The sequence below is a fragment of the Pholcus phalangioides genome, unplaced genomic scaffold, assembly GCF_987345545.1.
Source record: "Pholcus phalangioides strain wild (caught in Gottingen) unplaced genomic scaffold, Ppha-v1.0 ptg000042l_1, whole genome shotgun sequence".
Classification (NCBI taxonomy): domain Eukaryota; kingdom Metazoa; phylum Arthropoda; class Arachnida; order Araneae; family Pholcidae; genus Pholcus; species Pholcus phalangioides.
In genome coordinates, this window is record NW_028301628.1 from 14,016,529 (window position 1) to 14,028,867 (window position 12,339).

The 12,339-nt window shown below is 36.4% G+C and overlaps 1 protein-coding gene across 1 annotated transcript in view; it reads right to left on the bottom strand.

Moving 5' to 3' along the window:
• LOC149064510 (cytoplasmic dynein 2 light intermediate chain 1) overlaps nt 1–12,339 on the bottom strand; it is a 119,385-nt gene that overhangs the window by 7,594 nt on the left and 99,452 nt on the right. Inside the window, exons 9-13 of the mRNA XM_089255342.1 lie at nt 10,294–10,359; nt 9,716–9,873; nt 7,585–7,655; nt 6,357–6,402; nt 3,821–3,869 (exon numbers count right to left, since the gene is read on the bottom strand). Coding sequence (XP_089111468.1) covers nt 3,821–3,869; nt 6,357–6,402; nt 7,585–7,655; nt 9,716–9,873; nt 10,294–10,359 — 390 coding nt within the window. The remainder of the gene's footprint in view (nt 1–3,820; nt 3,870–6,356; nt 6,403–7,584; nt 7,656–9,715; nt 9,874–10,293; nt 10,360–12,339) is intronic.

The following is a 12,339-nucleotide window of genomic DNA, read 5'->3' on the forward strand; positions in this document are numbered from 1 at the left end:
CTTTGTCAAACTTCCGTATCTGGCGCACTTTGTTTCGCTCCTTCCTCATTTCCATTGCGGTGTATGTTAAGGAGTCAATTTTTATCCAGTCCATGGGTAAAAAAAAAAAAAAAAAAAAAAAAAAAAAAATTGACTTCTTAACATACACCGCAATGGAAATGAGGAAGGAGCGAAACAAAGTGCGCCAGATACGGAAGTTTGACAAAGTGAAAAAGAAAATCGTACAGCCATCAATCGCTACGGACCGCATTGTTATAAACATGTCCGACAGAGAACTCTCAACGGAGGAAACGTCTATCCTGAGCAAGGGGGGAAATTTCGCCATCACACCACTGGCCGTCCCAGTGGAGAACATCATTGCGAATGTGGAGGCTGCAATAAGAACGCTGCCTAAAGAAGAAGCTGAAGACATCAGAATCGAAACATCTAGAATTCTCAAAAAGACACCCAAGCCTTCCAGTAACATCAGTGCAAAAGAACGACGCGCAATCAGGAAACTTAATGCAGATCCTTCGATTATCATACTACCAGCAGACAAGGGGAACGCCACAGTGGTGATGAAAACAACAGACTACAATGGAAAGATCGAGCAACTGCTTGAGCCCAACACCTACAAGAAGCTACTTAAAGACCCAACTGCAGGACTAGTACGCCGTACTAACGACTTGATTAAAAAATCGGCCTTAGACAATGAGATCAAAATGCGCTTGAGACAGTCTGAAGCCTTGTCACCTCGACTTTATGGACTCCCCAAGATACACAAAGTAGATGTACCGCTGCGTCCCATCGTCAGTGCAATAGGATCGGCTACTCACACTCTGGCCAAACATCTAGCCACTCTACTTCAACCCCTTGTGGGCAACACTTCTTCACACATCAGAGATTCATCACATTTCATCCAGAAAATAAAGGATCTCCAATTTTCTCCATCAACCCGTATGGTCAGCTTCGATGTGGTGTCGCTCTTCACAAAAGTCCCTCTCAAGGACGTTATCTCACATATCAACGACATGTTCCCACATGATATAGCGAACTTGTTTCGCCACTGCCTCACGTCATCCTACTTCATCTGGAATGGCAGTATATATGAACAACTTGATGGTGTAGCAATGGGTAGCCCCCTCAGTCCGGTGGTGGCCAATTTATTCATGGAGAGATTTGAAGCTGAAGCCTTACGGTCTGCCCCACTAAGCCCTTTGGTATGGCTTCGTTACGTAGACGATACATTTGTGTTATGGCAGCATGGGGACCTCGAACTACAAAGATTCATGGAACATCTCAACAGCATTCACCCAGCTATAAAGTTCACAATGGAAACGGAGAAAAATTCACAACTAGCGTTTCTGGATGTTCTGGTGAACAGAACTGACGACAACCGCTTAGGGCATAGCGTTTTTAGGAAACCGACGCATACCGACCGGTACCTCCACAAAAACTCCAACCACCATCCGAGACAGAAGAGAGGCGTGATAAAGACACTGGTAAACCGTGCTAACCGTATCTGTGAGCCACAACATCTCGACACAGAACTGATCCATCTACGGAAGGCCTTCAAAGCTAATGGTTATTCGGTAAAAGAGTTTCAAAGAGCCATACGACCGCGCCTGGAAAGTAACAACAATAGTAACGAAGGAAATCTGGAACCCCGAGCCAAAGCCTACTTACCTTACATCTGGAAGGTCACCGATCGAATCGGTAAAGTTTTGGAAAAGTTCAACATCAAGCCCATTTTCAAACCCACCAGAAATTTAGCACAATCGCTACGCTCGGCAAAAGATCCGAGAGACCCGCTGTGCATGGCAGGTGTCTACAGGATTCCATGCTCGTGTGAAAAAGTATACATAGGAACAACAAAAAGAAGTACTGCTACAAGAATAAAGGAACACCAGAGGAGCTGCCGCCTGGGTAAAACGGAAAGTTCAGCCGTTGCAGAACATATGTGGGAAACTGGCCACAAAATTAAATTTGAAAAGACCGAGGTAATATCGTCGGAGGTGCACTACCATGCTCGTCTTCATAGAGAAGCCATTGAAATATTCAAGCACCACAACATGAATCGAAAGGAGGAGACGATGAAGGTGCATCCCACTTGGGTCCCGGTACTTCAGCGCCGCAGAGAGTTGAGATGTGCCCCCGATGAATGCCAGAGAGAAAATGACCTCGACAGCCAATCGTCGCCAGACACCACTTGCAGCCAATCGGTGCACAACACATCCACACAAGCCAACCAATGCGGTTCTTCTGCGGCCGATCAAGTCTCAGAAATGCATATAGAGAACAAGTCGATGACAGTAGGTGTACGAAGCCTTTCTCGCTTGCCGCGGAGACTTACGTCGAATTAACCTCAGATGATGCCTGCCACAGATGTGGGCGAAACGTCAGGAAGAAAATCTCCTAGACCATGGCCTAACAACCCGGAAACCGTTTGCAAGTCAATATGAGATGCGTTTAAAGTCATGAAAATACATAGTTATTGCATGTAGGTACAAAATTAAAATTACAAAAAAACTATTATACAAATTTTATACACACTGAATCAACATCTTTTTGGAAAAACTGATCAGTCACAGTGTGGTGGGTTTTGCTGAGTATTTCAACTCCTTCAAAATGTATTTTAAGCAGAAAGACTTTCCGTCATTACATTTACAGGAAAATGTATTTAACAAATGCATTCAATTCATTTGCAAAAGCACGAACTCCAATTTTTTGTTTTTCACTCTATTTGAGACATTAATTTTTTATCTCAGTGATAGCAAGCGACAATTATACTAGAACTGGCCATATTAAACAGTGGAGAATAATGTAAAATATAGGAGCAAAATCAGAGCAACACATGATTTCAGATTCTAAATGGACATCAGAGGTACCAAACATTAACAAACTTCAAGCCAATATTTCATTTAAAAGCAGCCAAATACACAAAAGTTGATCAAATATTTAAACTTTTGCTGCCATCCAGTGAGCATAATTTGGACCAAAATTACAACTGTTGGTGTCTGTATAGGGTTTTAGTACAATGGAAGGAATGACGAAAATGGTGTCTGTGACCCCATATCAAGGGTGAACAGGAGGTTTGAAATACATTATTTAAATAGTCTTTTTGTCTGGATATTTTTATTTGGCTGTTAAACAGGGGTAACCGTTAATAGGAGTTTTACTGTATTCACTTTGCAAAACAAACGAGCTCATAGAGAAAGCCATACTATAAAAAAAATCTCTAAATATCTCTAATGTAAAATTTCCCTTTTGTGACATGGTGCCCTTTACCACTTGGCACAACCTCTTTGCTCCAGAGGTACACAAATGTGTACCTTTGTTTTCAGTGGCTTTAATGATTTTCTTTTCAAGTTAAGACTTGAGGTACCTAACTCAAATGGCCCTAATAAAGATATTGACCCAAATTAATTAATTTTTTTAAAAATTTTCTTTCTTTCTACAGAGCATTTTGAAACACAATGAATTAATTAATTGAAATTTTTTTAATGGTTAGTTTTGGCTCCAGCTTGAAGAGGATACAGAATTAATAAGTACATAAATAATTGATTTTTCATCACAAACAAACAGTTTTCCAATCAGCATAATGTATGTATGGTATGTAATCAGCATGTTTATAGTATGACTGTATTAGCTTTGTCACCCATGAAATCAATAGTTATATTAATATTATTTGTATTAATTAATAGTCAAAATAATCATATCATTACAAGTTTTGTTCCTACAACAAAACTATTGGTTTTCTTCTGAACCAACTCTTTCATTTTTTTTCCCATTTCATGTCATTTCTCATCTCCCAGAAGAAATAGAAATAAAATTTACTCACTATCTGGGGAAAGAATACTACAAAACATCTTTTCACATCTTCAAGTGATCTGAAAAATTAATATAAAATATGTATGTATATTAATTTAATTAATTAATATAATAAGGTTAATTATCATAACAGTTTGAACATGCTTAGTCATATATGATAACAAAGTTTATGATAGAAGAATCTTTCTTTTTTCTGTCTTTCAAACCGAGCACAACTCAAGTCTATCACCATCTATGGGCGATTTACTACCTAGTATGTTGTGCGGGAAGTGCAACTGTGTGTGCACCTAACAGTCTGAGTGCATATGTAGTATTGTGTTTTGACTTTTCAGTGCTGCCATCTGTATTTCAGAAGGGAAGTGAGTGATGTGTTATGATTGAATTACATTTGTACTGTTTTTAGGTCTGTTGCTCTCTGTGGGGAGACTTTTTAAAGGGGAGATCGGCTCGCATTCGCGCCTTGAACTTGGGAACCACAGAAAACCAACTTCAGCCGACTACCACTATGGCGGGGTTCGAACCTGGGTCCTCGAGCTGTGAGTCCATCACTATGACAACTGGACCACCATAGCGGCGATAGAAGAATCAGAATGATAACAAAAGACAAAAAGGAATTAATGAATGTTTAAAAAAAAACATAGTAACTCAACCTATATCTCTAAATTTGATGATTTCATAAATGTGATGTAATCAACTCACAGTCAAACCCTATCAACTATAATAAAACAGGCCTTTACATACTAGTACTCTACAGACCTAGGTGGGATTTGGTGAAGAAAAAAGCAAAAACTGTAAATTTCACAATCAAGACAACAATGGAAGATCAGTATTTAAACATATTTGAATTATTTCAAGAAAAAGGAAAAACAGAATTGAATTTTATGTGAGTGAAATAGAACCTATGCAGTGGGTCTTCATCAGGGGGAACCCCATGCATGGTTCAAAAAGTTTAGGCGTTTCTGAAGCGTGACTATGCTTAATTGCATTAAAAATGCCAACCCTTGTTCCCCGATGTCTGCCTTCTCAAAAACATGTCGGACAAAAAAAAGGCAATGAAAAAATGTTAAAAATACAATATTAGAAAAAATATATACAGAGCTTCAGATTATAAGCTCAAAGAAGCATGAGAAAAAATATACAAGGTTACAGGAATATTTTACAAGGATTATGAAAAATGTCAAAAAAAAATTAAAAAGTCCAAAATAAATTAAAAAGTCAAAAAATATAGTCAAAAAATCACCGGACATTCCTCAAGAATGGGGAGACTTGTTTTGACAATTTTTCTGAAAATGTCATTAAAGAAGGTGGTTGGAATACTGTTGCCAGATGCAGTTTTGAAAAGGTTGAAGAGTGCTGTATTGAAGTCCTGTTTATTATTAAAAATGTGTCTGAATCTACAAATTTGCGAAATGAGTGTGTTTCTGAATATTTTGGTGTTGATGTTTAAATGCCAGTGGCTTAAACTGTTAACCGAAAAATTGAAGTCTTTTCTTTTGTCATAAACACCCATTTCCAATTTATTGTTGTTTTTGTATATTTTTATATCCAGGAACATTATTATGTCTTCTTCTGTGGTTTCCTTCAGAAAAAGCGCTTCAGGATAGATGTTGGGGAAAATGCTGTTAAAATTTCATTTGAAAATGATTAGATCATCAATGAAACGAAAGCCAACAAAGTTGTATTGCAGTTTGGATTTTTGTTCATAGAAGTGTAGAAAAAACATTCCTGTAACTTTGTATATTTTTTCTCATGCTTCTTTGAGCTCATAATCTGAAGCTCTGTATATATTTTTTCTAATATTGTATTTTTAAAATTTTTTCATTGGCTTTTTTCGTCCAACATGTTTTTAAGAAGGCAGGCGTTGGGGAACAAGTGTTGGCATTTTTAATGCAATTAGGCATAGTCACCCTTCAGAAACGCCTACACTTCTGGAACCATGCATGGGGTTACCCCTGATGACGACCCACTGCATAGGTTCTATTTCACTCTCATAAAATTAAATTTTTTCCCTTTTTCTTAAAATAATTCTTTTTTTGTATATATATATATATATATATATATATACACACACACACACACATATAGCTTTAGGCGGTTTAGGATTTCTACTATGCCATTTAGGGGGTTAGGAAACACTTGCAGCCAGTTACACATTTGCCACAAGCTGTCTATTCCAGTTTTGGTGATGTAGAACAATCACTATTTTATAAATTGTTGATTTTGTGTCGATTGCTCATAGATTATTGAGCACCTGAAGGGTTAAAATGACATCCCCATCCCTGTTTCTTCAGGAAAACCAATCATTGAAGAGATGAACTTAAGCGTGGGAAAAAAAATCAGGACTACATAGAGAAAATTGGTCCATGATACTCATAAAATGTCAACATTTATTTGCACATGAAATAAAAAATATATATGCACAGATGTTACTGACTGAATGCTATATAAGACGTTAGAAGCATTCGCCAGTAACATCTGTGCATATATATTTAGAGAGAGAAATGTTGTTTGAAACATAAATACAAACTGTCAAGTACAAGACTTACTCCACTGTTGTTCTAGATGATGATCTATGACAATCTGGCAAATTTCCTGAGGATTAAAATACAATAAATAAAATATTCTGCATAGAAGCCTGAGATTTGAATTTAAAAAAAAAGCATGTACAAGTAAATCAGTATAAGTTCATGAATAAAATGTTATATTAGAAAATACAGTATTTCCCCATATTATTCAGTATACTGTGAAACTCTAGGGAGATTAGTTTTTAGAATGCTGGAACCTGGCCCATTCCCTGAATGACAAGAAAAATGAAGTTTAATAAGGATAGCAATATGCACTTAGCCAATTCAATAGACTTTCAGCATAAAGATATTCAAGAATTTCCTAGAATCTTGACTCCTGGCATGCTGGTCAACCTGTTTCCCAGCATGCTGGTGAATATGGAATAAAGATTGAAATATCTGAGATTCATTCAGTTTCAAATCCAACCTATTCTATCACTTTTTCAGATAATTTTAAAAATTCAAATATTTGCTAGTTTTGAAAACTCAATTTTAAAAAGCAAAATGACCAACGCAGAAAACATATTATTACACTGACAACTCAACCCACGAGTGTCTACTCTACTTGGTTAAAAAAAAAACATAACCTGAAGAAAACTAATATTCAAATAAGAATAAAATGTAGGAGGTGTTCTCATTCAATTTTTTTTGAAAACTTAGGCCTTTCAACTAAAAATCGAGCAAAAGCATTAATAGACTGTGTGCTAAGAAAAAGGGAAAAAATTGAATTTTATGAGAGTGAAATAGAACCTATGCAGTGGGTCGTTATCAGGGGGAACCCCATGCATGGGTTTTCTACTATGAATGAATCCAAAAAGGAAGAAGTGACAATTGCCCCTCTCAAGAGTGAGAAAAATAATAGAAAATAATGGTTCTAAATATGGGATACATATTATTCACCATCAGGGCCATCTTAAGAGTTACAGATCGGGAAGGGTGGGCAAAGCGATTTTTCTTAGCACCTCTCCCCTTCTGGCTAGAAATGCTTGTCCGCCAATTTGCATACTCACTCTCAAAATTTTAACCAGATCTCATCTTTACAAGGTCCCTCTGTTCTTGCTGCTGGGGGTGTCCACACATTAAGACAGCACTGTTCACCATATGGTTTTGGTTTTTAATCCCACTAATGTACCCTTCCCCCTTCCTGACATACAGCCCCAAATTTGCACCTGTATATGAGCAAACACTTAGCAAAAAGAAAATGAATTACCAATAGATGATGAAGAATCACTACAGGAGGGTGCAAAAACAGGTTTATTATAATCCACTTGCACAGATTTGCTGGGGAAAAGAAAGCCAAAATAGAATAAGAGATTGGTTTTAAAAAAAGTTCCACTGAAACCAGTTTTTAATGATATTTGAATATCAAATAAAACAAAAAATATTTAGAAGATTTCCGTTCCAAAAAAGTGTACTGCATAAAGAGATAAATATTTTTAGATGTAAATGTAGCACATTACGTACACAGAAGAGCCAAAAAAACTGGTAAACCTGCCTAATATCATGTAGGGCCCCCGCGAGCACGCAGGAGTGCTGCAACACGACGTGGCATGGACTCAACTAATGTCTGAAATAGTGCTGGAGGTAATTGACACCATGAATCCTGCAGGGCTGTCCATAAATCCGTAGGAGTAAGAGGGGGTGGAGATCTCTTCTGAACAGCACGTTGCAAGGCATCCCAGACATGTTCAATAATGTTCATGTCTGGGGATTTAGGTGGCCAGCGGAAGTGTCTAAAGTCAGAAGAGTGTTCCTGGAGCCACTTTGTAGCAATTCTGGACATGTAGGGTATCGCATTGTTCTGCTGAAATTGTCCACGTTCGTCGGAATGCACAATTGTCATGAATGGGTGCAGGTGATCAAACAGGATGCTTACGTACCTGTCACCTGTCAGAGTCGTATCTAGACGTATCAGGGGTCCCATATCACGCCAACTGCACACGTCCTATACCATCACAGAGCCTCCACCAGCTTGAACAGTCCCCTGTTGACATGTAGGGTCCATGGATTCACGAGGTTGTCTCCATACCTGCACACGTCCATCAGCTCGAAGCAATTGGAACCGAGACTCGTCAGACCAGGCAACGTGTTTCCAGTCCTTAACAGTCCAATGTCGGTGTTGTTGGGCCCAGACGAGGCATAAAGCTTTGTGTCGTGCAGTCATCAAGGGTACACAAGTGGGCCTTCGGCTCCGAAAGACCATATCTATGATGTTTCGTTGAATAGTTCGCACGCTGACACTTGTTGATGGCCCAGCATTGAAATCTGCAGCAATTTACGGAAGGATTGCACGTCTGTCACATTTAATGATTCTCGTCAGTCGTCGCTGGTCCCGTTCTTGCATGATATTTTTCCGGCCGCAGCGATGTCGTAGATTTAATTTTTTACCGGATTCCCGATATTCACGGCACACTCGTGAAATGGTCGTACGTGAAAATCCAAATTTCATCGCTACCTCGGAGATGCTATGTCCCATCTCTCGTGCGCCGACTATAACACCACGTTCAAACTCACTTAAATCTCGATAACCTGCCATTGTAGCAGCAGTAACCGATCTAACAACTATGCCAGACACTTGTTGTGTTATATAGGCGTTGCCGACCGCAGCGCCGTACTCTGATTGGTTCCATATCTCTTTATTTGCATACTCATGCCTGTACCAGTTTTTTTTGGCTCTTCAGTTTACATTGAATGTTCTTTTTATAAAATTTATTTACTTCGGCCTATGAGCCCTCTGTAATATTCATGTAGATTCATAAAAAAAATCCTTAAATTAGTTATGCAATAAAATTTTATTTCATAGTTTTATGCCAAAACCACAAACAAACTACACAACATTTTGACAAGAATTTTTTTAATAAATGACACTTAATGCAATATTCACTATAGCATAACTTTCATAATTAAGATATGTAAGTTTTAGGAGCAGTTCATATTAAATATCAAGAGTTTAAAACATAAATCTGTAAAAAAATATTCTTTCATACTTTTTGAAATCATAAGACATACTCTAATCATCAGACACCAATCACCACACAGACTAACAGAGAGAACTATGAAATACAGTAGGCTCGCGACAATCCAGCTGTGTGCTAGTCAGGCCAATCTAATAATCTTGAGTATTGCTTTGAGCTTAGAGGCAACAAAGAAAACATGTCACTGGCATGTTAAGTGCAGAAGTTTATATTATTTAAATATGTTTCTCAACTAACTTCCAGTAATTCAACAGTTTCTGTAATCCGGCATACCCTGGTCTGATAATTTGCTAGATTAGCGAGAGTCTAATGTATATTTTATACAATATTTATAATTTTACTGAAAATAAAAATTTCACTGCCTACCTAGCAGATGTGTCAAAAATTATGTGACTCAGAAGAACTCTGGCTCTGTTCATCAGATTTTCGATACGGTTGGAAATGAAAATTAACGATGCTCTATTGATTAAGCTCACATACCTCAAACATTTACAAATCAGCTTTCTTTTCTCTGATTCTATTTCCTATCATTGGGATAGAAAAAAAATTGTTTCTAATAACTGAATAACTTAAACGCTTAATTGAGCTGATTTTGATAAAGTCACAATATTTTGTTAATACTGTTTTTACAGTCAAATTTTTATGGTCATCATCCAATGATGAACATTGTTTCTTAGGCCAAAGGGTAGCTGTAGGTTTTAGTAATTATCTCCTGATGTCAACTACTGGAGTTGGCAAAAAATGGAGTGTATATTCAAACTTACAACAGTCCTTTAGCCAGAAAAACTTTCAATCAATGCTGTGTTAATTTGCAATTAAATGATTAAAATTACAATAACTTTTTTATAGAAGAATAATATTTTTTTAATGTGTATTATTATTGTCACTGAAGAAAGTAATATTTCAATAATCAAACACATGAATAAGAAATAGCTTTTACAAACCTGAAATAAATCATATTTTGACCCCACAACAACAAGAGGAACTGGGAAAGGATCGACTAACTTTTCCTTTTTGTTTCGAAGAGAAAATAATAGAAATTAGGCTAGCATATTGATAGAAATAACATTTTGGAAGGGGGAAAAATCTCTGACACATACATCTATGAAACATTACTTTGTATAAAATATATTTTAAGAAACATTAAAAACTCGAACAGAGGAGAATAAAATGTTTTCCCCTTGAAAATCACACTTTAATTAATATAATAGATTACAATATTGTATGATACAGTCAAACCCTGATTTAACAAATTGTAAGAAACTTACCATTTTATTTCATTCTGACCACTTTAAATAAAGGTTAAAGTTCATCAGGAGCATAAACACACTTGAAATGGCTAATTTTAAAAGCTACTTACTTTGGGGTTACTATTACAACTTAGTTTAGACAAAAATTAAAGAAAAAAATATAAACTTAAGAATAAAGTTAGGATGAATAAAAAAAATTGAATTATAGAAGTTTGTTTGATACATTGAACTATATCAAATTCTGTCGAAATTGTTATTTTTTAAGTAACCAAAAAACACTTTCTATTCAGATGGCCCAGTATTCTTTGCTTGTGAAGACAGAGCATACAAACTTGAAGTAACTTCATTCCTTCACTGAAATCTAAACATGCGGACAGCACAATGTTTGATGGTATTAGTGTGCACTGATTGGCCACTGAAACCTTCCTATAAACACTCTAAATGGCTTTATTGCCTCCTTCACTCAAAAAAGAACCAAGTCCTACTCTAAATTTTTTTTGTTTGTCTCTAGAGAAGGTTAAATCCTGGGAAGTGAAATCTTCGGATTGTGGCTTTGGGTAACGAGAAATAAGAAAAAAAATATTATGATAGTTTGAAAATAATTCATTGTATCAAGGATTTTTATTGTTAAATAGGGGTTTTAGTTTTAGTTTCGTAAGAATTTTTAAAAAAAAATCGTTAAATTGAAGAACTTGTTGAATCAGTTTATTATATCTGAGTCCAACTGTATTATATTAACATAATAGTGGAACCTTGGCTATCCAGCATAATTATGTACAAGCCTAGAATGGAAAATTTAAATGCTTCGATATAATCGAATATGACGGAATTTAAAGGTTTAGTGTCATCTTCACTAATTATAATAAAATATAAAGAAATATATTAAGAATAATTATATTTTTACAAGATATACAGAAGACTGGATGTTGTGAAGATATTTATTATTTGAGATGTTAATTTTTTTAAGGAAGGAAAAAACTCATCACTGCCTCTACCGGGAGTTGAACCCGGGTCCCTCGATTGCCGGACGAGTGCTCTGACCACTAAGCTACAGAGGAGATAGAGATTTTCCTTCGCTAGAGCGTATATGTGCCGAATGGAACCGTGCAATGGACGGTGAACCGATCAGTAAATAGCTCATGGACAAAAAAATTAACATCTCAAATAATAAATATCTTCACAACATCCAGTCTTCTGTATATCTTGTATTAACAAGTGGAAAGCGACATTCATGTCAAATTATATTTTTTTCAACTGACATACAAACAATTTGAAAAGCCTCTGCTTTGCTTTGTAAATGTATCACAAAGTCGTTCTAGCAACATCATTTCAGATAAATCATAATGTTCTGGCCCCTGCGACTGAATAATGCCTTTTGAACAAGCACTCCAACAAATTGTTTTTGCATATTTGCAATTGCCAAGTCTCTTTGCCATAAAGTACATCTTCATTTTTGTGAGTAGGCAAATTTCTGACTTTTGTAATTTCTCTATCACTGAAGAAAAAATTAAATTATCATTGAGAAAATTGACATCGTCAACAAAGAGTTCCAAATAAACAAGGGTATACCATAGAAGAGTTGATCCACTTTGCCCAAGAATATTTAGAAGACACCAACGAATAAGGCAAATACACAAAAAATAATAAAAGTCCTAATGCATTTCAACACCAATGGGTGCCGTCTTCAGAGGAAAAATTTAACCACTAGTTTCGCTGACCGAGTTTCCCATTTGGGTTGAA